Source organism: Arachis hypogaea, chromosome 7 (assembly GCF_003086295.3).
Source record: "Arachis hypogaea cultivar Tifrunner chromosome 7, arahy.Tifrunner.gnm2.J5K5, whole genome shotgun sequence".
NCBI lineage: Eukaryota > Viridiplantae > Streptophyta > Magnoliopsida > Fabales > Fabaceae > Arachis > Arachis hypogaea.
Genome location: NC_092042.1, coordinates 72,372,904 through 72,398,471, shown reverse-complemented (window position 1 = coordinate 72,398,471; position 25,568 = coordinate 72,372,904). Strand labels below are relative to the sequence as shown.

Below are 25,568 nucleotides of genomic sequence, written 5' to 3'. Positions count from 1 at the left end.
CCTGCAACATTCCAAAGGTGCATGCTATCTATATTCTCTGACATGATTGATAGGTTTATTGAAGTGTTTATGGATGACTTCACTGTATTTGGTGATTCATTTTCTAAATGCTTGTACCACTTTGCCTTAGTGCTAAGGAGATGTCAAGAAACCAACCTAGTACTCAACTGGGAAAAGTGCCATTTTATGGTCACTAAAGGGGTGGTTCTTGGTCCTAAAATCTCCAAAAAGGGCATTGAGGTAGACAGAGCTAAGGTGGAAGCAACTGAGAAATTACCTCCACCTTGCAATGTTAAAGCAATTAGAAGTTTCTTAGGACATGCTGAATTTTATAGAAGGTTTATCATAGATTTTTCAAAAATTGCCAAACCATTGAGTAACTTACTTGTTTCTGATACACCTATTGTATTTGATCAAAAATGCATGCTAGCCTTTGAAAATCTAAAAAGGAAACTTTCTTCAGCACCTATTATTGCCCCACCTGACTGGGATTTGCCATTTGAACTGATGTGTGATGTATCAAATTTTGCTATTGGGACAGTGTTTGGACAAAGTAAAGGCAATTTAGTGCATTTCATATACTATGCTAGCAAGGTCCTTAATGATACTCAAAAGAATTACACCACCACTGAAAAGGAATTATTGGCAATAGTGTTTGCATTTGATAAATTTAGATCATATCTCATTGGCTCTAAAGTGATTATTTTTACTAATCATACAGCACTTGAATACTTATTTGCCAAGCAAGAGTCAAAACCAAGACTGATAAGGTGGATTTTGTTATTACAAGAGTTCAACATTGAGATTAGAGATAAGAAGGGAGTGGGGAATAAGGTAGCAGATCATCTGTCAAGGATTCCCTGTGAAGAAGAAGGCACACTCAGCCTAAGTGTAAATGAGAGTTTTCCTGATGAACAACTAATGGTGGTTCACAAGGCACCCTGGTTTGTGGACATTGCCAATTTTAAAGCAATTGGGGAAGTGCCTCCAGAATTTAACAAACATCAGAGGAGAAAGATCATTAATGATGCTAAATATTTCATCTAGGATGAACCATACCTTTTCAAAAAATGCTCAGATAGACTACTTAGAAGATGCATCTCAGAGGAAGAAGGAAAGGAAGTCCTACGGAATTGTCATGGCTCTGGCTATGGAGGACATTTTAGAGGAGAAAGAACTGCAGCCAAGGTATTGCAGTGTGGTTTCTTTTGGCCCACTATCTTCAAGGATGCAAAAGAACTAGTAAAGAGTTGTAATGAATGCCAGAGAGCTGGAAACTTGCCCAAGAGAAATGAGATGCCATAGCAATTCATCCTAGAACTTGAGTTGTTTGATGAATGGGGGATAGACTGCATGGGTCTCTTCCCAACCTCAGACTCAAACAGGTACATCTTAGTGGCAGTAGACTATGTATCTAAGTGGGTGGAGGCCATTGCAACCCCAACAAATGATAATAAGGTGGTTCTGAACTTCCTCAAAAAAAATGTCTTTAGCAAGTTTGGAGTCCCCAAAGCACTTATCAGTGACGGAGGAAGCCATTTCTGCAATAGATCATTAGAGACTCTACTCTTGAGATATAGAGTAAAGCATAAGGTGGCCACACCTTATCACCCCCAAACAAGTGGGCAAACCGAGGTATCCAACAGAGAGTTGAAAAGGATCCTGGAGAAGACTGTGGGATCTTCAAGAAAGGACTGGTCAAAAAAGCTGGACGATGCTCTTTGGGCATATAGGACAGCCTTCAAGACGTCAATTGGGATGTCTCCATATCAATTAGTTTATAGGAAGGCTTGTCATCTACCACTAGAGCTGGAACACAAAGCTTTCTGGGCTCTCAAGTTACTAAACTTTGACAGCAAGGCTACTGGTGAAAGAAGGATCTTGCAAATGCAAGAATTAGAAGAATTCAGGTCCCAAGCCTATGAAAATGCCAAAATCTACAAAGAAAGGGCTAAGAAAAAGCATGATCTCAATGTGGCACCAAGGACCTTTGAAGAGGGACAAAGAGTGCTACTTTACAACTCCAAGCTCAAGCTTTTTCCTGGGAAGCTAAGATCAAGGTGGTTAGGACCTTTTCTTGTCACCAAAATTTCACCTTATGGACACATAGAAATCATAGAAGAAAGCTCACAACAGACCTTCACTATGAATGGACAAAGGCTCAAACATTACTTGGGTGATATGGGGGAAGATCCCAAAATGAAGTACAAGCTCAACTAAGAGAGGTCAATCGTCAAGCTAATGACGATAAAGGAGTGCTTGTTGGGAGGTAACCCAACCAAAGGTAGTTTTCTATTCCTAGTTATTCAATAAAAAAGTTAAGTAAACTTCTCTGCATTGCAATGAGCTAAGTTTGGTGTTGCACACCAAGGGAATTTGAAGGAGAATGTGTAACTCTAAGTTTGGTGTTCCACCATAAATTTCACTAAGAGTACAATGCATCCCTGAGCATAAATGATTAAGAGCTCCACACAGCTAGAGAATTTACTTAACAATTGTTAATATTTCTTTTAGTTCATAGTTTATTTTCTTAATAAAAGCGTTTGAGGTTTCATGTGTGTATTCACTATGCTGGAAGTAGGAAGGGAACTAAGTTTGGTGTTCACACACCAACCTGGGTCCATGAATTCACAAGCATACATACATACTAACCCTTTTTCAAGTGCTTAGGGAACAAGCAACTTCCAATGAATTTCACAGGAAGATGATCAAGCTTTAGAGAAACTATGCACCATCATCCAGAGAGGCAAAAAGAATACCAAGGCTAAAAAAGGTGATTCACGACTAAGAAGAAGCTAAAAGGTTGTATAGCCACTTAGCTGCTCTTGCTTTGAAATGTTTAAATTGGAAGTCTAACTGTACCCTCACGAAGTAATTTACCTATGTTAGGATTATGTTAGTTGTTTGTTTAATGTTTTGTATTAAGTGTTTAGCCTGAGTGTCTGGTTTAACTTCAACTTGCTAAATTGTATGTCTTGTCCCCTTGTTTTTAAAATTAAATAAAAGAAATGTTTGAATAGAAGTGAAATGGTTCCATTTGGCAAGGAATAAAATAAAGATTGAGTGGTGGTATGTATGTCTGATTGTGTAGCTAGCTCACTAATAACTAATAACCTTTCTTTAGTGTAAACTTGGCTGTTGTCTATGAATCTTAGCAAATAAAAGTCCTTAGAAGAAAGAAAGAACAAATATGAAAGAAATAAAGAATAAAAGCTAGGCACCTATAGTTTGATCTTAAGGTATGTGTCTGTGGTGTTCTTGTGCAAGGATATGCTTGAATGAGTAAGTTCATAGGAGTGCTTCATCACTTGACAACTTGGATTAACTAACCCGGGATTGTCAACTGAAAATTCACAATCAAGAGCAACCTTGTCACAAAATATTTAGTAACCCAAAGAGGTGCTGGACACCAAGGCCAAAAGAGTAAATAACAAACCATGTGCCTGTGGTGTGTATATATTGAGGAGAGACTTGGGTGATTAAGTCCTTAGGGGTATTTCAACACCTAGCACCTTGAACCAACTGGTTCGAGAGTGTTAGCTGAAAGCCTATCCTAAAGAGTTGCCTCAAAAACAGAACACTGAGCTATAATAAAGAACAAGTTCTTAGCAAAAAAAAAAAAAAAAACAAAGAAATCAAAAACCAAGGATGAATAATAAGAGGTTATAGCAGTATGTTAGTTGATGCTTAAGGGGACATCTCTTACCTAGGAATCAATAATACTGAGCTGCAACATTCTCTACATAAAACCACATGAATCAATTTCAATCACTTGCTGATATGGACATGTATTACCTTCTGTTTCATTCAATCTTCTCATAATTTAGTGCTTGCTTGGGACAAGCAAGATTTAAGTTTGGTGTTGTGATGCCAAGGCATCTTAGGCTAGTTTCACTAGCTTTTTTCTTTTGATTTCATTAGGTTTTATGCACTTTCTTACGCCATAAGTAAGCATTTGGATTAAAAGTTCATGCATACCTTGATTCATTCAAACATAGTTAATTTGATACTTTTTCATGAGATTTATGCCATAATTACTTGTGTGCTAAGAATGATGTAATCTCTTGTGATCTAGCAAGGCTTTGATGCATCTGTTGCTTGATGATAGGTAAAGAAAGGCATGGAAGAAAGTTGAAGAATGGCCATGGAAAAAAGGAGGAGAAACAACATTGGTGGCCAAAGTTGGACCACCAACGTTGCCTCAAACGTTGGAAGGAGAGGCAGAGCAAAAGTTCTGCATAATTCTGGTGCCAACATTGGAGGGAACGTTGGCAAGCCAAATATTACCTCCAACGTTTTGATGTAATGTGCTTTCTGGAAAATTGGAAAAATTGTGGTGACGCGTACGCGTGCTATACGCTCACGCATGAATCGTGAATTTTGATAATCCACGCGCACGCGTAGGTGACGCGCACGCGTGGATAGGCCAACGTTGGAGGGAACGTTGCTAGTCCAACGTTGAGCACGAAATGAAGTTCAAAACTCAATTTTGGAAAAAGCGCATCAACGCGCGCGCGTATGCGTGAGCATGAATATTGGCAATCCATGCGCACGTGTAGGTGACGCGCACGCGTGGATAAATCAACGTTGGAGGGAGCGTTTCCACTTAAATGCTGGGTCCAACGTCTTTGAAAAGCTTTCAAAAATTGGAATTGGGTATTTTGCATCCACGCGCACGCATAGGTGACTCGCACGCGTGGATGTGCATTTTGGTCCCAAAAACGCACACGCATAGGCAGCACAAACGCGTGAAGTTGTAAAATGTGCCATCCAGGCGTACGCGTATGCCATGCGCACGCGTGGATGGGCGAACGTTGGCACCCCAACGTTGAGTCAAACATTGATTGCAGCACCCAGAATCCATCTTTCCTAAAGAACGTTTGACTCAACGTTTGCCCAAAAACGTTGACTCCAACGTTAATATCAGAATTGCACAATTGGCACCTCTCTCTTTTCAACTGCATTGGAAGCCAGCTAAATCAATTCCAACAAAGGCCAAACGCCCAATCCAGATGACCTGAAAATCAATTGAAGAAAGTGTATAAATAGCTTAGAATTTAAGTTAGAAGGGGTTGGACAGTGAGAAACCCAAGTGGGAAATTCCACTCTGTACTTCTCTTCTCTGCTTTCTGCACTTTTTCTTTTCTTGTAATTTGAATTGAGCTATGATGAACTAAACCCTCCTTCATTAGGTTAGGGAGCTCTGTGTAATTCAATGGATCAATATTTTCATTCTTCTTCTTCTTTCTTTTCTCTTGAATTTGCTAGAAAGCTTTCGGTCTTCATCCAATTGGATAGCTATCCTGGAAAAGAAGCTATTCATAATTGGATCTCCTCTGAACCTTGGAAGAAGAATGAGGAGATTATGCTAGAAATGCATTCTCACATTGGATTAGATTGGGGTTTGGATGGAGATAGTGATATGTAATCCTACCAATACTTTGATCTATGAATATGTGTGGTATAATCAGTGACCATACTTCATCTCTTCTCATGAGCACTTAAATCAAAGAATTGGGCAATTGTTCATGTTTAGAGAGATTAGATTGCCAAGGAATTGGGATTTAATCACTTAAGATTACGAAGGAGATCAATGAATGCATTGATTGAGGAAGAGATGAACATGAATTTGATCCGGAGAATTATCACATCTCCTGACCCCAATGAGCTCCCCCTCTCTGATCTTACCCATTCTTTTAATTCTGCACTTTACATCTATGCTTAACAATCCCTATTCCCATTTAATTTCTTGCAATTTAAGCTTCTGCACTTTAATTTCCTACAATTTACTTTCCGCCATTTAAATTTAGTCATTTACATTCAGTCATTGATGAACGGACTTTTGCGTGGTCTAGAATTTCACAATTGAAATCACGTTGCTAGTATAGTTTATAAACCAACAATAATCATTTCATACAAAAGTTTGGTTGTCACAAGTAACAAACCCCTAATAAATCTAATAACCGAAGTATTTAAACCTCGGGTCGTCTCTCATGGAATTGCAGGGAGGTGTTCTTATAATTGGTTATGCAAAGGTATATTTTTGGAGTTTTCAGATTAAGAGAACAAGAAAAAGTAAATGGTAATGAAAAATCAAATGATAAAGGGGTCTTGGCAAGGTTTGGTGGTCAAGGATCTCTATCCTTATCACTAACCACAACATGAGAATTCGTAAGGATCAATCTCATTAAATCATCCTCTAACTAGTAGTAAAGGAAAGTTAAATGAGCTATATCAATCCAAGTCCATAAGTCCTAACTCTCCACCAATTCAATTAGTGAGAACTAGAGTCAATGGCTATCAATCATCAATTACTTGGGCATTAGTAACTCAAGAGTTCCAAGTTACCATCCCAAGTCAAGAACATAAAATCCTACTCTAACATCCCTCCAAGCATTCTATCAAACACTTGGTGGGCACAAAATAAAAGCTTAGAAAAGTAATAAGAGATAATGAAATCCAAACAACCAATTGGAAGCATCAATAACATAAATTGAAGAGAACAATCATAAGTATGAAATACCTCAAATTGCATTAAATAGAAAATCAAATCTAACATGAGAATTCATAAACTAAAGTGAATAAATAAATAAACCTCCAAGAGAAGAGAAACTAAAGTGCTAGAATAGATAAGAGTAGAAGAGAAACTAAATTAAAGCAACATAGAAATCTGAATTAGAGAAGAAATAAACCCAAAACCTAAAACCTAGAGAGAGGAGAGAGTCTCTCTCTCTAGAAACTACATCTAAAACCTAAATTGTGAATTATGAGAAGTGTCTCCTTCATTCCTCCACTCTACAGCCTCTAATCTATATTTTTTGAGCTGAAAACTGGGTCAAAAATAGCCCAAAAATCGCTGGGGGCGATTTCCGATACGTACAGCACGTGGCTCATGCGCGTGTATGCGTCATGCACGCATACGCGTCGCTGAACTTTCGCACAATCCATGCGTACGCGTGTTTTGCGCGTGCGCATCCCTAAACACCAGATTGACTATGGCAAATTGTATATCGTTGCGAAGCTCCGGATGTTAGCTTTCCAAAGCAACTGAAACCGCCTCATTTGGACCTCTGTAGCTCAAGTTATGATCGATTGAGTGCGAAGAGGTCAGGACTGACAGCTTTGCAGTTCCTTCAGCTTCTTGTATTCCTTCCACTTTTGCATGCTTTCTTTCCATCCTCTAAGCCATTCCTGTCCTGTAATCTCTAAAAACACTTAACACACATATCATGACATCGAATGGTAATAAGAGAGGATTAAAATTAGCTAAATTATGACCAAAGAAATATGTTTTCAATCATAGTACAAAATCAGGAAGGAAAATGTAAAACATGCAGTTTACATGAATAAGTGTGAGAATAGTAGATAAAATCCACTCAATTAAGCACAAGATATACCACGAAATAGTGGTGCATCAGTCATTTACGTTTCTTGCAATTTAAGTTTTCCGCCAATTTACATTCTGCACTCCTCACTTCAAATTTGATTTCGTTCAACTAGAACAATTCTCCAATTAACGTTGATCAACCAACCAATCCCTGTGGGATTCGACCTCACTCTATAGTGAGTTTTACTTGACGATAATCCGGTGCACTTACCGGTAGGAAATTTGTAGTGAGACAAGTTTTCGCGTATCAGTTTTCATTCTGAATTTAATTTTCAGTTCATTTTGAATATAATTTCGATTCATTCTGAATATAATTTTGGTTTATATTTTGAATATAATTTCGGTTTATTTCTGTTATGCACAATTAAAAACTCTTCTTCACCTTCTACTGCTTCTTCACCAGGGAGAAAAGGAGGAAAAGAAAGAAAAAAATACAGCAGCAACAACAAAAGAATGAGGCAGGAACGCAAAAAAGAACGAGGAGGAGGAGAAACACTAAGAAGAAGGCGAAGAAGAAAAAGAAGACGCTCCGTGCGTAAACGAGCGTGATAAGAAGAGGAAGAAGTTCCATGCGTAAATAAGCGTGGGAAGAAGAAAAAAATGTACCTATAATTATACTCTTTTAATGAGAGTGATTTTTGTTGGTGTTGATCCTACTTAAATAAACTTAAATGAAAAAAATAAAAAATAGCAACTCTAAAAAAAATAATGATTAAAATGGACAGGCTTTATAATTCGGACATACCCGGTTGGGACCCGATAAGCAAAGCGGGTATTCGGGTAATAACTGATATCCAATTAGCCCTTATCCTTGATTCGTTTCTCACTTTTTCCACTCAAATAATCACACGGTTAAATTCAGTCACTGCTATCGTGCTAGCCCGACGAGGAGCTAGGGTTTATCCAGGGTTCCGTCTTCTCTCCATTTCTCTCTCTCCCGCTTGTTCTTCTGTGTGCCCTAGCAATGGCGAAACCGGGGCGAGGCCATCGCTCTCCGCCCTCGGGCTCCGGCTCCTCCTCCCGCTCCCGTTCCTCTTCCCCTTCAGATTCTCGCTCTTCCTCCCGCTCTCGCTCCCTCTCTCGATCCCGTTCTCCTTCTCGCTCCAGATCCTTCTCTTCCTCCTCCTCCTCCCCGTCTCGCTCCTCCCGAAGCCGAAGCCGAAGCCCTCCCCCTCAGCGCCGAAGAAGGTACGCTTACCGATTTCACAATTTCCCCGTTTCTTCATCGGTTTATGCGACATCTGTAACTTCGTAGTTGTAGTTGAAGAGAGAGGGAGGAAAAAATGGAGCTTCAGTTGGACTTCTCTTTTCTTGTTATTTGTGTGTCTGTTGGATGTTGGTTTTTTTCCCTCCAAATAGAACATCGGGGAACTGGATGCTGAAAATGTGGGAATTGACCAAGGTTTTGGGTTAGTTGCTAATGTTTTATAAAATGAAGGTGAAAATTGAGGATTGAAATTGAAAGTTATTTGCAAAGATCATTTTTTCCCCCTTTGAAATACTGTTGTTTAAAAAGCTACACATTCTTTACTTAATGGTGTAATGTTTTGGAGGTTTCTTGACATTTTTTTTTTTAATTTTGTTGCGGTGCCCCTTATGGCTTACATTCCCAAACGTACAAAAAGGGACCGATGCTTTGATCTCAAACAGACAAAAAAACTAGTGCCTCAGGTCAAGTGGTTTATATCTGTGCCTTAAGTTAACAAAAGGGTCTGGTGGATTCTTATTGAGTTGCCAAAATTCTCTTCTCAACATACGTCTTGATGTAATTTTTATTGCGGGGATAGGTTTTACATTTAGTGGTGATTCTACGGAGGATTGGCTTGATAATCTTTTAGATTATCCTTTCTGTCTCTGTTTCGTGAGTTTGTGCCTTGACTGTGAAAGAAGCTGATACGCAAATTCCCTGATGACATACAATAATTGAAATATTGAATGCAGTTGACCCTTTATTAGTTTCACTTCTGTGTTCTCCTATTTCATTGTTTCTACCTTGTATTTCCCTTTCATTCATTGCCATTTTCCTTCAATTCATAGCCAACAATATTGCCGCTTTACTTGTGAACTAGACAGAGTTCCATTTTTTTTTAATCTTTTTTGCTTGTAGCTCCCCTGAAGCAGCCAGGCGAGGTCGATCTCCTCCTCCTCAGTCTAGAAGAGCTTCTCCTCCTCCAAGGTAAATCTTCTTCTTCCTTTTTCCAAGTATACTGCTTTATATGATTCTACTGTTTCTTTTGATCAACCTAGTGATAGAAGACTTGGTTTTCGTTATTGGTCCTACTTCCTTTGTGATATAAATATTTTGTTTTGATTAATATGAATATGTCATCATGTTCTCTTTCAATCTAGTGCATTTTTATATATGTTGTATCTCATAGGCATATGATGTGGTATATCATGGATTTCAGAAAGATATAACTAGTACAGTAGTAGAACACTGTAGTGAGACAGTTTTGTGGTGTTAGGTATTGACAGTTTATTGAGTCTTTAACAAAGTCATGTGTGAAAGATTTCTAGTTAGTACTTAGAGTTCTTATTATTGATTTAGATTATGAATTAACTTTTTCAAAATAACTTTTAGTGCAGGTTGCTTGTTCTAGTTTTCGAATTTCTTTTAATGGATTTGGATCACATATTATTAGATTCTTAATGATGTGTTTATGTTTTCATTTTTATTTTGATGGTAACATCGTAATTTTAAAATCCAACTCAGCGTCCTCTTTTCGAGTAGAGAACTCATCATTTCACGGGCCTTTTTTTCCGGATCTTTTCATGTTTCATATTCGTTTTGCTTGCGTGTTTGCTTTTTATGCTGATCTCAGGAAACCTTCTCCTGTACGTGAATCACTTGTTCTTCATGTAGAAAAGCTCAGCAGGAATGTCAATGAAGGCCATTTGAAAGAAATTTTCAGTATGTTCAATTCTTTCTAACTTCTAGTTTCTTTAACATTGTGATTGCAATAGCATAGGTGCTATGTTAAAACCGTCATGGTTGTCAAATTGTTTGATGAAGTTCTTAGTTGTAATTTGCATGTAAATGGCATTGATGCAATGACAATGTAAGAAATATCTTTTCTTGGTGCAATGAGCATCGAGAATTAAACCTAATATAGCTCTATTTGTTCTGTTTCCTATTTATGGCTAAACTGTTACTTCACAACACTTAGGAACTGGTAAATGTAACATGTTTGCTGCTATTTATTATTTGAATAATTGAAATTTTATGAAACATTCTAGTGATCTAACCATCATGCATTACCTTTTCAGGTAACTTTGGTGAGGTTGTAAGTGTGGAGTTGGCAATGGACCGAACTGTAAGTTTGATTTTACATTGTTATGACAGGCTTAGGGGATTATTATTACAATTAATTTCACTCTCGTCTCATTTCCAGGTTAATCTTCCAAAAGGATATGGATATGTGCAGTTTAAGACAAGAGCAGATGCTGAACAAGCTTTATTGCACATGGATGGTGTATGTGTCTCTGGACTGAGTAGGATTAGCTTCTATAATCAACCCTTCTGGATGATGTTTGCATTGGAAGTTGATAGATTTGATTTTTATAATGCAGGCCCAAATAGATGGGAATGTTGTTAAGGCAAGATTTACACTACCTCCTAGACAGAAAGTTTCTTCACCACCAAAAGCTGCTGCTGTTGCTCTGAAGAGAGATGGCCCTAGGACTGATAATGCTAGTGCAGATGTTGAAAAGGACGGGACAAAGCGGCCAAGAGAATGTATATACCTGATGTTTTGGCATAGTCTTCTGCTTTTTGTTCTTTTTGTTTTTGGTTTTTGGGTCTGGACAAATAGTAACTGTAAATTAATGACACCAGCTCCTCGGAGAAAACCTCCTCCCTCGCCACGAAGAAGATCTCCTGTGCCTCGAAGAGTTGGATCTCCAAGACGACCAGATTCTCCAATTCGCCGTCGTGCAGATTCTCCAATTCGCCGTCGATTAGACTCTCCTCATCGTCGTGGAGACACACCTCCTAGGAGGAGGCCTATATCCCCTGGGAGAGGCCGTTCTCCATCTCCACCTAGGCGTCTTAGATCCCCTGCAAGGTTCATGTGTAACTGTAACTGTTTTGATTTACAGTTTCCTTTGTCAGGTATACTCATAATTAGCATATTTGCAGGGTCTCGCCAAGAAGGTTGCGGGGAAGTCCAGGTCGTAGACGTTCCCCTCCTCCTCTAAGGCGCCGGTAACCTTTTGTCATTACTTTATCTTGATTACGCTTTGCATTTAATCATGCATGCTGTCTCTCACCAATTGAACAAATAAACATTTTCATCCAGTTCACCGCCTAGACGAGCTCGTAGTCCTCCTAGAAGGTCTCCAATAAGTCGTAGGCGCAGTCGCTCTCCAATACGTAGACGCTCACGCTCAAGATCATTCTCACCTCGAAGGTAATTTTACAGCATATCTTGGTTCACTGGAATGAGTCATTACTCTTTTGCTACCCATGTTATGGCCTGTTGATGCAGTTCCTTTAGTTTTTTTATTGCATTATATTATTTGGATAGAAGCCTTAAAAAAGGCCTGGGTACCAATGAGCTTTTGAATGTATGAAGGCTACCACTTTAAAAATGTCAAATCCTTAAAAATTTACTTTTCAACAGAGGTCGACCACCTGTAAGACGTGGGAGGTCTTCATCCTACTCTGACTCGCCAAGTCCACGGAAGGTCTGTTCCTATTTTTTAATTTGGATGATGTTATTTATTTATTTTTCTTGTATTGTATATGGCTAAATCCTTCATAACCTAAATAGGTATCCCGGAGATCGAAGAGTCGCAGTCGCAGCCCAAGAAGGTAATGTACAGTATGCCAAAATCCCCCCCCTGTTCGACTTTTTCCAGAAGTTCATTTTTTTATTTATTTATTTCTTATCTTTCTTTCGGTAACTTTTAAAGTTTTTTCTATTCCTGGCATTCACCCCTCATCTTCAATTTTGATAATATATTTATATGGTCTAAAACTGAAATAGTATAAACTTTTTTGGAAAATGCTATTTGTACACCAAAATCAGCTACTAAAATCAGCCACCAATGTATTTGGTATATAAATACATCTGTAGTTTAATTTATTTTCAATGTGTATTTGTATTCTAACATGTATTTTATACTGGTGGCTAATTTTGGTATACAAGTAGCATAACCCAACTTTTTTTGGCTGATAAATTATGTGGTAGATTTTCTGTTGAATTTAGCAAAGTGAAGTATTTGTTCTTACTTTATATAAGCCTTTAAATTTGCTACCCTGCTTGTATGGTTCACACATGCCACATGGTTGCAATATTGAGTGGGTGCAGAAGTATAATTGGTTATCTTATCAGTGTTCGTGGACCATTTTTATATCTTTTGTGCAATGGATATTGGGCACCACAGATATTTTGGCGATGTTTCCATACTGTATTTGAGTCCCCAATAGTTTCTGCCTTGATGATAACGATAATAATGGTCAATTTATGCATCTTCTAAGTTTAGCAGGTTACATCCCATTTTGACTTCATTTTTAGATCTCTATACCGACATTACTATCATTTTGTTTTCTATAATTTGTAGGCCTTTGAGAGGAAGAGGCAGTAGCAACAGCAGCAGCAGCAGTTCACCACCCCCACCTCGCAAACCCTAGATATAATTCGTGTACATCTGTTGTCTGTTTTTGTTCATGTATTTGTCAAGACTTAATATTATGGAAGTTACTCTACCGGCAATGTCTTTGGGGATATGTTTCTATGACTGTCTACTCCAACAGATGCTTTCTTATTAGCACTTGAAAATGTTTTTGGAGATTTTCTGTTAAATTAGTTTTCATTCGGGAACCCTTAGCTGTCATTTTGATCCAAAATGATGAGTTTCGGAGATGGGGATTTCTTGTATCGAATGAGTGAAAATCTAAACTTAATTGAATCCTATTAGAATTTCAGTGGAATGCTATGTCACTGATATTTCAGAAATTTGAGGATGGCATATGGTACTCGTTATATCGCACTAAATAGTGAAACTTTATTACTGGATATTTGCGGTAATCTGCCCGATGGATTAGTATCATTGAGGTATAGTTTGCTTGGTTCATCCTTTTGAAATGCGAAGATTCATAAGTCGTTGTTAATGATACCCTGTCGTCGAAGTATGCTGAGATGTTCTCCACTCAACATGAAATTAAATGGGTTAGAATGTTAGATTAGGGACCATCTATAAGCTAAATATACATATATAATATAACAAATCTTGTGTCTTTTATTCACTTCGCATGTGCAATGTATCATGTATAACTTGGGTCAAACGATATTATTGAACTTTAGGAATCATGTTTTCAGTGAGATTATTTACTCATATGTGACTGCCTTATGTCAGGGCTTTTTCTGTCGTTAAAACTTAAAAAAGGGTGTCAACTAAGCGGAAGCACGACATCTATCCCTCACCACAGCCTTTCCTTATTTTATCCGGTATAAACAAGATTACATGATGACTAGACATAGACCTGTGTGAGGTTTTTTTTTTTTTTTGAAATAAAAAATATTTTATTTACGAAAATCCATCATATCTCTTATTTCGTTTACAGTGTAAACAAGATATGTGTATTCTTATTTCGTTTACACTATAAACGAGATAAGTGAGAATGCGGCTATATAAATAATTCGCTTACAACGCTTTTTGGATAGACATTTGTCCCATTTTTTCAGCTCTTCTTTAATTTTTACCATTTTCTAATCATATTATCGAATTATGGCACATGCAGATACACGTGATGCGAACATCAACTGACTGAACGAGACATGGCACATCGCTGGGGCAGCCGACTTCGAAGCTAGTCTTGTTTTTTTTTTTTATGTTTATGTTAGAGCATGTATGTGTAGCCATAGTTAGAGTACTTTTATAGAACTAATATACAATATATGTTAGGTGAATGAATGTATTGTTAGCAAGGATTAACTAGTAGGGTGTGATTTTAGGTATTAGTGAAATTAATTTGTTAGATAAATGTTAATTTAATTTTGTTTTTATTTAAATTAAGTTATTATGTATATGTTTATTTAATTTTGTTATTAATTATTTAAGTAAGTGTCTTTATTTAAATTAATATATTAATGCGATGTTAACTAATTTAGTTATTAATTATTTAAATAAATATTTTTATTTAAATTAATTTATTAAATAAATATTTCTAGTTATTATTATTAAATGATTATGTTAACGTTTATAAGTTTATTAATTTTGTTAAATTTGGATAGTGGTATAGCTTTATAGATTTCTTATCCATATTTTTTATCAGAGGCCTCACCTCCTTCTTCCGAGGTAAGTGAGTCACACATTTACACCATCGGACGCCATTGTTCCCTATTTGAGGGAGGTTGGCTTCAGCGACATGGTGCCACTCAGGGGCTTTGTGTTTGACAACTCCCTGATCACGACATTTGTGGAGTGATGATGTCCTGAGACCCACACTTTTCACCTGTCATGGAGTGAGTGCACTATCACCTTGTAGGACGTGGTGTACCATATTGGGTTATGCGCACATGGAAAGCTTGATGATTGGTAGCCATTGATTCTAGCTATTACCCTAAACAAAGTAGAGTCAATGTGAAAGAAAGGTACCTATCGAGCTCTAAGATAAAGTTAGTAGAGTGGTCTGCTCCTCTAACTCGAAATGAAAATATCGTAGGAGAAGAAAAGAAAGTGGATCTAGTGCAGAACCTCAACCAACCGGTGGATCCGCCTTTCTTCGCGCTGACTCTGCGTCAAGTGAGATGTGTGATAGCTGGCATGTTTACCAGCAGCTAATTGTGCTATGAAAGGATTTGGGTCTCTAACGTAGAAAACGATCGATCAAGTCAATGCTTCTCCTAGGAAAAAAAGGCCATATGGCGGTCCCGCAAAGCCGGTCACCGGGAGCTAAGATCCTTCTCAATTGTTCCCAATGAGTTTCACTGATATTCTTGCGTCCAACATTCTCCCGGGGTGATAAGACCACAGGAGATAGTAGGAAGTCAGCACCAGAGTAACCAAAAAGGAAATTCCAACTGAGTGGCCGGGTCAAACACGTAAGGAGGTGTTGTTGACGTCGACCACCCGGCTGCCATATCATATAGCTTCCACATGTGTCCGAACATAACGAGACCTTCCGCTCGTTGAGTTCTTTTCCATGTAGTCGCGCATATAGGCGCCTGCAGGAAATCCTCTAAGGTCACATTCTCGGACATAGCAACAGCATAGTACCAGTGAACCCACTTAAGCCACTGAGACATCCAGTTACGGAGCACAGTTCTCTCGTTAAATTCTCTTTGATCTCCTTTACTTGATTGATAGGAAAGTTACCCTTGGCTATCTTACGAAGAGCCTAACTCTATCATAAAAAAAATTGACACTAAGCGAAGAATGCAGACTGGACCAAACCAAGGGCACTTCTGGAAAGGTTCCTTTGATAGAAGATCGGTACTTGAAGTCAGAAAGATCCACGAGTCAATCGATTAGAAAAGAACTTTCCTTGAACTGAAAGCAGGAACTCCCACTCTTCCATCACTTTCCTTTCACTTCCACGCATGCAAGGGTCGGTCAGGAAGAAGGCTGTTCGTAGTCAGCCTTTTCCTTTATTGAGTAGCTAATTCATACCTGTATCATAGACGGCAATCAGTTCTCTTCCCTTTTCTTTATAATTAGACTTGTGTAATAGACAGGATCTTTCCGTAGGTTGAGTTAAGGCAGCAAGCATAGGTGCTTCGGTTTCCGGTAGCAGGTAATAAGGTATGTGTAAAGCAAGTCCGTCCTGGTAGGCGCAGGAGATCAAGCAAAGCATGCCCACAGCCCCCTTGCTTCAGTCTAGCATTCCTGTGGTTCAAGAGTGAATAAGGAAGTGCAAGGCTAGCTGGCAGCTGTCTGATGAGTTCATCGCTCTCTATGGCCATTTTTCTTTAAGCTTCAGGCCAGTAAAAATGAAAAAGGGCTAATAGGCCTGGAATCAGTATCGTTAATTGGCTATTCATTTTCTCTATAGAAATAAGGCCTCTTCAATCGATCTTCTATAGGGAGCAATCAAAAGGATTAAAGCAAAGAAGCAAGAAAAGAGATAAGCGTTAGAAGGAGGTAGAGATGCCAGTACCAGTTCATGCTTGTCAAATTTCTCGAGTGATAAAACACCCATAATCACAGGATCCTTTTTTACACATCCATCCCCTTTCCTCTTAATAGGAAGCATTGATGGAGGGGTTATTTCCCGGATTTTGTCGGTAAGACTAAGCTTTGAAAAGATAGGGGTCAAGAAGTTTCGAAAAGCAAGACAAGACTTGGGCACCGTAGAGCAGGCTTTCAGGCGACAAGCGGCTAGGGGAGATTAGAAAAAGGGGTATGCACGCTTGGTAATGAATCTCCTAAGTCATGCTTAAATGTTAGAAAAACCTATATATAAGCTGTGGTCTAATCGAACCTAGCCCTTACAAGGGGACCCTCAACCACCTAGAGATGGACACGAAGACGAATAGAGATCTCGTCTCGAGAAAGCGCACCAACCAAAGCAGAATGCTATGTGATCCTGTAGGAGTGGTAGCACTTAAGACAGGACAGTTATAAAGATAGGTATTAGAAAGGCCGCCATTCCTGATGTTGGAATGGGGTGGGGCTCCACCAAAACAAAAAGCATGCAACGACAGAAGAAAGAGGTGGGCCCCCCCGATCCCTATAGAGCCAAGCAGGTGGGTATGGACGAAGACAACGACTTAATCAACTGGATCGACCGAAGCTATTTCCTCTAGACAGAATGAGGGGGCTCTCTTTAGAGACCTATTAGTGATTGGGCCACCCCTACAGGTCCTATCGAACCAGCCAACTCCCTCTAACTCTCTCGCTCCAAGTATTACACTCGTACCCTATCGGTGGAGCATTCCTCCTCTATGGAAGACACCCCACTCACCTCTACTTACCAGACTCTATTCCTTTCTCACGTCAAGAATTAGGGAAGTGCTTTTTCTACGATTCGCTTGCCGGGCAAAACTCTTCTCTTCGCTATCCGAAATAGCGGAACTTCTAGCCATCCTGAGCTCTCTCTCACCTTCCGAGCAAGCAGAGCTCAAGAGTTAGGCTCCTGCCGAAGCTCGTCATAAACTGACGAGTGGAATACCTCGCTTTTGATCTTCGCAGCGTGTGGCCAAAAGCCTCTCCAGACAACGAGAATGAGATGGAAGCGGACACACATCCCGTTAAAGGGTCCTCAATAAAGGATTCTCCCAGAGTCTTGGGTCGTTTGTCTAGAAAGAACTAACTTCATGAAAGAATGGACTGAGCATAGGGTGCTCGTGAAGAAGGGATGCCCTTACCTTTAAAAGAAGCCTTACCACCCGAGAGTGAGAGAGCTGCTTAAAAAGAGAGTATATTGCTACTGCTGCAGCCGGACATTCTAAAAGAAATCCTTTTCCCCATTCTTCAAAGAGAGTCTTTCGAAGGGCTGGTCTCGAAGTTGTAGCGTGAAGGTCGTCTGGGAATGAGGTTTCGCGACAAGAGTACAACTTCTTTCCTGCTTCCCGGCTGGCCTATCTTTTCTTTCTTTTTGCCATTGGAGATTGGAGCACGCCTTTCGCTAGGAAGGGATCTGTTACGAGTACGAAATGCTTTTCACATACAAGTTGGATAGCGCGATAAGACAGTTACACTCCTCCGCCTGGCATTCCAGTTCAAATACTAGTTTGTGAGGTAGCTTACTCTGAAACTTGCTCATGTCATGCGTGAAAAAAATGGTAAGAGTTAGGACCATGCCTTGCCCGCGATAGGCCTCCCTTGAACTTCCTCTGAATTTGATGCCATCATCGGCTGTTTCAAACTCTTGAGATCGAAGTTAGCACTAAAGTAAACTATTGGGGAATAGGATGATCCGCCTAGAGCAGAGCCTTTAGGGTCAGACCGGGGAAGGATTCTTTCTTGCTTTCTGCCTTACCCCCGTATCATCTAGGGTTAGAGCCAGGAGGGCATAGGAATTAGGAATTGATAACGGAAAGGGGACGACTAAAAGGACTGACCTAAGGGTCTTCCATCTTTACAGTGAGTCCACTTCTTTACAGAACCGTAACAAAACCTCAAAGTTCCTTTACCAGGCATTTTGTCCGTAAGAGTTCCGACTGGATCTAGGGAATAGTAAAAAGTAATAGAATCCCTGGGAATAGTAAGGGAATTCCCCGTTTTGGGAATAGATTAACCAGGTTTAGTAGTGCTAATCCTTATATAGAGAACTCCCGATCGGGGCCTCTGGATTAATGAAATAGGTAGATTTTGTTCTGTTGGGCGCGTTAAGCCCTTCTACGGCTACCTTTGACTCAGAAGTCGCTTCATCTATTCGTTCGGGCTTCTCATCTCCTCCAGGACCGGAAATGATGGTGCCTGCCTAGGTCTGAGTATCTGGTCCCCAAGGGGGTCAAGCAAGGGATGAGATAACTCGATCTGTTGGGGGAGGAGTTTACTTTTCTTAGGATAGGACTCTTTTTATCCCCCTTCCACGTAGACATAAATGTTTACAGCCGCCGAGTGCTTCCTGGTGTGAAGTCCTGTGGGTGGTCCCGCTTTGGTAGTCTGGGATTTGATTTCTCCATTTTATCAAGCCTGCTAGATCAAAGACGGCTAGGGCAGGAACAGGTTAATAGCTAGGTATAGGTTGTTAAAGGGTTAGGTCAAGGTCAAAAGCTGGGGCAGTGGAAGTTTTCCTTTCTGGGAGTTCTGTTCCATCCCTACAGTAATCTATAGGTATTTCCCTGAAAGAGCTAATGATATGATAATATATATTTCTATTTATTCTAGAGAATAAATAAGTTCCCCTTCGCCTATCTAATCTTCTTTCTCTACAGGAGACTACTCTACTAGTATACTTATTCAGCTGGGGCGGTATCTTTTTAGTCAGTTTCGGGCCGCTTATGGATAAGCCGTAGTTGTTGACGGAAGAAATGAGGGTATACTAGATGGAAGCATCCAATGGAGACACTCGCGATCGATAGATTGTGTACGGTTTTAGAAGTTGCCTTATTAGAGAAAGGGGAAAGGGCGGTTAGTCAAATTAATAAGAAGATAGAAAAAAAGACGTTTTGTGAGATACGCGGAAGGACGACCTTGAGGCCTTCTTTCTAAAAGTAGCTAGAAGAGTAGGCTAGCTAGCCTTTTTCCGCAGGCTGCTAGTTGTAGCTTACTCTGAAACTTGTGCTTTGATGCTCTTCCTGTAGCAACTTCACTCGGAACTCGTTCTTAGCTCACTTACTGAACTCGGCTTCGCCCTTAAATCAGTAGGGGTGAGCAAGGGTGGTGTTAAGTGTCTGGTCTTGGCCCAAGCAGTAAGTAGGGAATGACAAGAAATGCTGCGAAGTGAGCTTGAGCTTGGTGGTTCCCTATGAGGAAGTGCTGCCAAAAAGGGACTACTCCCCCAACAGATCGAGGGCCGGGATTGGACACTATTCCTTCATGTGGATCGAGAACAAGCCACTTTTTATTAGTAATAGAAGGCCAGGAGCGCGCAAGATCTCTTCTCTCGAGGGAGCAGCTAGGTTACGCGCGAGCGTATCAGTACTCTCGTGTCATGTGCCACTTAAATCTTTCTATCGATGCAAATACCCTACTTATGATGGGGGAATCAAAGGGAGCAAATCGAAGGCGGTTTACGGATCAGATCAACAACCTTAAATCAGTAGGGGAGGAGGAGTTGAGCTAGTAGCTAGAGGGGGAGAGCGAATAGACGCAAAGCGAAGGGGCCCTCCTTCGTTGAGAGGACGATGAAAGAACCATTTCAAAGCTATTAAGCTCCCGAAAAGTCTAAGGGTTTAATGGATGGAAGCGGCCTAGCCATAATTCGAATGGTAACTTCGTCGACTGGGGAGTTATCCACAGTCAACCTCTTACATCTAAACCTCTTCGCAAACTCTGCTCCACCCGAGAGACTTAATTTGAACCACCTTTTCTAAAAAAAAGAACAAAAAAGCTCGATACTGGGAAGAAAGGCGTAATGGTACCTCCCTAAGCTTAGCGCGCGGAAGAGCGTACTCTCACCAACCCGAGGTCAAACCTTGACCAAGAATCTGGCAAAAGAATTGCGTTCACCGGCTTTCCACTCGAGATAGGGCTAAGGAAGCCAATCTAAGGGGTTGGTAAGGGTTCTAAAAATTTTGTGAAAGTTCTAAGGCTAATTCAAAAGATTGAGCTCAATGTATAGATCCGAGTAAGATTCATGTGCTGCATCAATTGAGGGACCCGCTTCACATCCATCCCAGATACCGGAGACCCTCTATCTATCATTCAGTGAGATCGCTCCTTGGCTCTTTAAACTGAACTAAGTCCAACTCCATAAGGAAAGCCTCTGAGGGAAAGAATTTCTAGGGGCCGCTTGTTCTCGGATGTCAAGAAGGAAGATGAACCCACTTTATTAGCTCCACAGAGGCATGAGCAACCAGATCCCCTTACGATAACACACTTGGGCATGAAGACTGAAGCTCCCATTATGTCGGGTCTTACTGACTCTAATTGAACTCTTCCGCGATGGTCTAAAGCCTTTACGGGCTGCTATCCGTCTTCAACCATCATTACAGTGCTGCTAAGGTAAGGGTCAATCGCCTGAATCAAGGCCAGAGGTTGACCCCTAAGATGGATGATGCTCCTGTGGAGAAAGGCCTCTAAGCGATCTGCTTAGCTTCGATCTCTTCCCTTGCTCTCCTCTAGCTTCAAATCCCTTCATTAGACGAGTGACTAACCCATCCCCAGTCTTGACACAAATGGGGTTTTAGACTAAAAGAAAGCACTGTGGGGAAGGGAAGTCAGAGGGGAGTCTTTGTAGCGAGTCTAAGAGCAAGCCTTTTTTTTAAGCAATTTCTTCTGGTGACACGGCCCTCATGTGATAATAGTAAGGGAGGAATCATTGTCACAAGGCGTAAGAAAGAGTCACCAAGGGTACCGATAAGATGTGGGATAGAGCTCCAGTTGCTTTCCCGGAAGCCGGTCACTTGTAGGCCATCGATCCTCTCTCTGAGAGAAGAAGTTAGTTAAGAGAAAGGGTCGAAACTAAGGGAGGAATAATTCTAGTATCTACTATCCCATCGATCCGGAGGTTTTGAGAAGATAAGTCTTTCTCCTCCGCTGTGAACGCTATTATCTCAGAAGCTCAGGCTGTTGCACGCCTTACATCTCAGATTGCATCTTCGCCTCCACGAAAGAAGAATCAAATAAGTCAAGTTCCATTTGATAGTCCTAGTATCCGACTCCGAAGTCTCATCTCAAAGAGGCTGCAAGGGTGAAGATATTAAGGTGGTTTGGCACTCCTGGTCAGTGGTAGCGTGGAGACCAAGTCGAGTGAGCCCGGCCTTACTTAACTTAATAAGTAGTAGAATCCCGCGCTACTACGAAGAGTTCGCAACTTGTTCCGGCGGAGGAAATAGCACTAGCAGCAGAGATAGAGGCGTAGGTAAAAGTCTATCTATATGATATGGATACGAATCAAGTAGTAGCAATCCCTGTTACATATCCATAATATATAAAATAAAGAATAGAAAGCTAAAAAACCTTTTTTTTTATGTGCCCCGTAGCAGCACCTTGAAAAAAGTCCACTAAAAGTGTGAACACCTTTAGGGATAATACCCCCCATGAACAAAGTCCATGAGCTCGAGAAGAGAAGTCAGGCCTTCGGTCAAGAGAGGTCCGGCCCTTCCTAATCATTCTGAATTCGTTGCGGGCTTCTTTCGAGCTGATCAGTCAGCTTCCAGTTACCCAACCAATCCTGTTGATCCTTACCTACGGAAAGGGGTTTTTGAGGTAAGAGAAGCCCTCGTCCATCTTTCACTAATTGGATTAGTGGAGAGTTAGGACTTATGAACTTGGATTGATATAGCTCATTTGACTTTCCTTTACTAGTTAGAGGATGATTTAATGGGATTGATCCTTGCCAATTCTCATGTTGTGATTAGTGATAAGGATAGAGATCCTTGACCACCGAACCTTGCCAAGACCACTTTATCATTTGAATTTCGTTGCCATTCATTTTTCTTGTCTCTTAATCCAAAACCCCAAAAAGATACGATCTCATAACCAATAACAAGAACTCTTCCCTACAGTTCCTTGAGAGACGACCTGAGGTTAAATACTTCGGTTTATTTTTATAGGGGTTGTTACTTGTGACAAACAATTTTTTGTATGAAAGAATTTTAGTTGGTTTAGAAACTATACTTGCAACAAGATTTCATTTGTGAAATTCTAAACCGTAAAAAATCTGGATCATCAAAATGGCACCGTTGTCGGGGAATTGCAAACGTGTGCCTTATTATTAGTTAGTGTAAATATTTGCTTTTTTCTTGTTTGCTAGTTTTTGTTAGTTTTAGGACTTTGTTGCTTATTTTTATTAGTTTTGTTTTTATTTTCTCTTACTACTATGAATTCTCACAACTTTGGCTATTAGTTTGGTTCTAATTATGTTGTAGAAAATGGAGATTACAATGAGAACATGCATCAAGGATGAAAAAATCAAAGATGGGAGGAGTCACAAGGATTTGATCAACCCTCTTGGCAACAACCTCCACCAACATACTATGACCAAGAGTCATTCCAAGAGGCATACCAAGATAATGGCTATGGTGAGCACCCTTTTGATTACCAACAAGTCCCACCATATGCCTATGAACCCCCTCCTTAACATAGTTATGAACCACCATACTCACAAGCCCTTTTCCACCATTCGCCTCCATATGACCCAAATCCATATCCGCCTACCCAACCACCTTATGAACCATACATAGAACCACCCACATTCCAACACAATTACCCCCAAGAACCACCACCTCAATATACACAATCTCCATATCCTTATCAAGATGAACCACCTTCCTATCATGACCCCTTTCTCCCAACAAATGAACCCTCCTATCCACCCCAAGCTCCCATAAATGATACCTTTAATGTTATTCACCAAGGCCAAAGAAAGCTTCAAACCACACTTACCTCTACTCTCATTGGTCTCACCTCTACTCTCCAAGCCCTTATATCCCATAGGTATCCATCAATCCAAGAGCAAGATGATCCCAATTATGCTATTGACATGGAACAAGAGAGAAGGGATCGTCTTAGGGACGTAATGGATCAGTTTCACGCACACATATTTCAAGAGAAGCAAGACGAGGTCCAAAAGGTGGAGGTAGGAGAGACCCTTGAAGATGAAGTAGTTGACGAATTAGTGAAGGTTGAACAAGAGGGAAGCTCCATCATTGAAGACAACTCTACACTAAGTGACATCAAGGATGAGTTTGATTTTGTATTAGAGAAAGTGGAGAAGGCCGAAATTATCAAAGAAGAGGAAGTGGTTGAAGACTTAGGAGATGCCAAACCTCCATGGGAATCTAGAGTTGTAGAGTATTCCTCCAATAAGCTTGAAATTGATGTTGAGGAGGATAGTGTACAACCTCCAAGGCATGTTCCTTATGAAGAATTGGATGGAATAGATCAAGAGGCAAGTTCCCTTGGTGATGATGATCATGAATCAATCCCTCCTAGTGATGAACTTGCATCCGCAATTGAACCCCTTGAGCTTGAAGAACCTTCTCCAAGTGAATCTAAAAATGATGTGGAGGTAGACTTTTCTCAACCTCCAACTTATGACTTGAGTGACGGGGAAGAATTAGAAGATTTTGATCAGGGTGCAGTTGAAGTTGAAGAGGTTTGCAAGGAGGTAGAAGAATTCAAAAAAGAGCACAAGGGAGTGGAGCTTGTAAAGCCATTGGAAACACCTCTCCCCAAGCCATCACCATCCATCCTTTCATTCAAATGGGTAAACCTCTTATCTCTAAGCTTTATAATCCCACTTGAATATGGTTTGCTTGAGACAGATGGGCAACTGAGAGCTCTTTGTGGCTTTAAGAGTAAAAGAGAGATGGTTAGTGGTTGGCAACACAAGCCTAGGTTCATTATGGTTGAAAGTTCAAGGTCTAAATGCAAAGGTTGGTGTAGAGCTCGATTGAATGGGTCTAGGAAGTTGTTTGGACGCTTCAGTGAGAATTCAATTCGCTTGCCACCCGGTTGGAACAATGATGATCAACGAAAAGACGGGTGCAAAAGCAAGGTTTGGGATCCCAGAATTCATTCCAACAATCAACATTCTTGGGGCCTTGTTACTTGCTTTAACTTGCTTGAAGGCCTTATGTGCCTAGTTTGGTATCCCGGAGGCTATTGGAATTACAAACATTGGTGGGGATTCCTGGATGAGTTCAAGCACAAGCCACCATGACAAAGAGCTCATCAAATGTCCAACTTAAGGACAATAACTAAAAGTGCTAGGTGGGAGACAACCCACCATGGTATGATCCTCCTTTTTATTAAGTTTTAATTTATTCCTGTCAGTTTTAATTTCCAGTTCTGCATAATTACTTTTATTTTGCAAAAAAAAAAAAAATGCGGCAACCCATGCGTGCGCGTGCGCGACACGTGAGTGTCGATGGAAATTTTGCTCTCCCATCTAACAGACAGAGAGTTGTGCTAGAATCGTGCGGCTAGTGTGCTCAAGGAACAATTAGACCAACGCGTACACATCATTTGCAATTATTGGCACACCACACGTCAGCGTGCTTGGCGCGACCGCGTCGCACGTACATTTTGTCCCCTTCAATCTGAACAGAGAGTTGCGCGAAAACGGCGATGGAATCATGCGTTTAGCACGAATTCACCCGACGCGTACGCGTTCTTGACGCGTACGCGCCCCCTTCCTTCGCCTCTACCCACGCGCACGCGTACAGGCTGCGTACGCGTGGATTTAAAATACCTTAACCCCAGGGACGCGAGCCCTAGCGCAGCCACGTCCCTCATTTTGTTGCCTCCTTCCCCAACGTCCCCTCTCCTTCTCTCAGAACCCCCATTGCCACCCCAAGCTCTATGTCACCCACCACCGTCCGGCGAGTCACCGTCGCCGCCCTATTCTCTTATTCTCCCCCCTCTTCTCTTCTCAGTCTCCCTTCGCCTCTTCTCTCTTCACACCCCCCTCAAACACCCTGCCTCCGCCGAACCACCGTCGCGACCCCCCATTGTCACCGGCGGCCTACACCCATAACCACCAACCCCTATCTGTTTCCCCCAGTCGCGACCCTTCATCTCCGCCTTGCGCTCTGTTTCGTGCTCATTCGGCACCTCTGCTCTGCTTTTCTGTTCGGCACTCCTGCCTGTGCCACCCTCTGCTCTGCCGCGAACCACC

At 40.8% G+C, this 25,568-nt stretch overlaps 1 protein-coding gene and 1 long non-coding RNA gene across 2 annotated transcripts; both read left to right on the top strand.

The window, feature by feature from the left end:
- The first annotated feature begins 8,200 nt into the window (after positions 1–8,200).
- On the top strand, positions 8,201–13,347 carry LOC112703399 (uncharacterized). The gene is made up of 12 exons (XM_025754821.3): positions 8,201–8,575; positions 9,495–9,563; positions 10,210–10,298; positions 10,655–10,701; positions 10,780–10,860; positions 10,958–11,123; positions 11,223–11,451; positions 11,526–11,591; positions 11,686–11,796; positions 12,010–12,073; positions 12,160–12,200; positions 12,953–13,347. The coding sequence occupies exons 1-12, from the start codon at positions 8,352–8,354 to the stop codon at positions 13,020–13,022; spliced, it is 1,257 nt and encodes a 418-aa protein (XP_025610606.1). The 5' UTR covers positions 8,201–8,351; the 3' UTR covers positions 13,023–13,347.
- A 254-nt stretch (positions 13,348–13,601) lies between these two features.
- LOC140174513 (uncharacterized) lies at positions 13,602–14,497 on the top strand. Its single transcript, XR_011864126.1, has 2 exons — positions 13,602–13,839; positions 14,133–14,497. It is a non-coding gene; the product is annotated as an uncharacterized lncRNA (long non-coding RNA).
- The last annotated feature ends 11,071 nt before the right edge of the window (positions 14,498–25,568 follow it).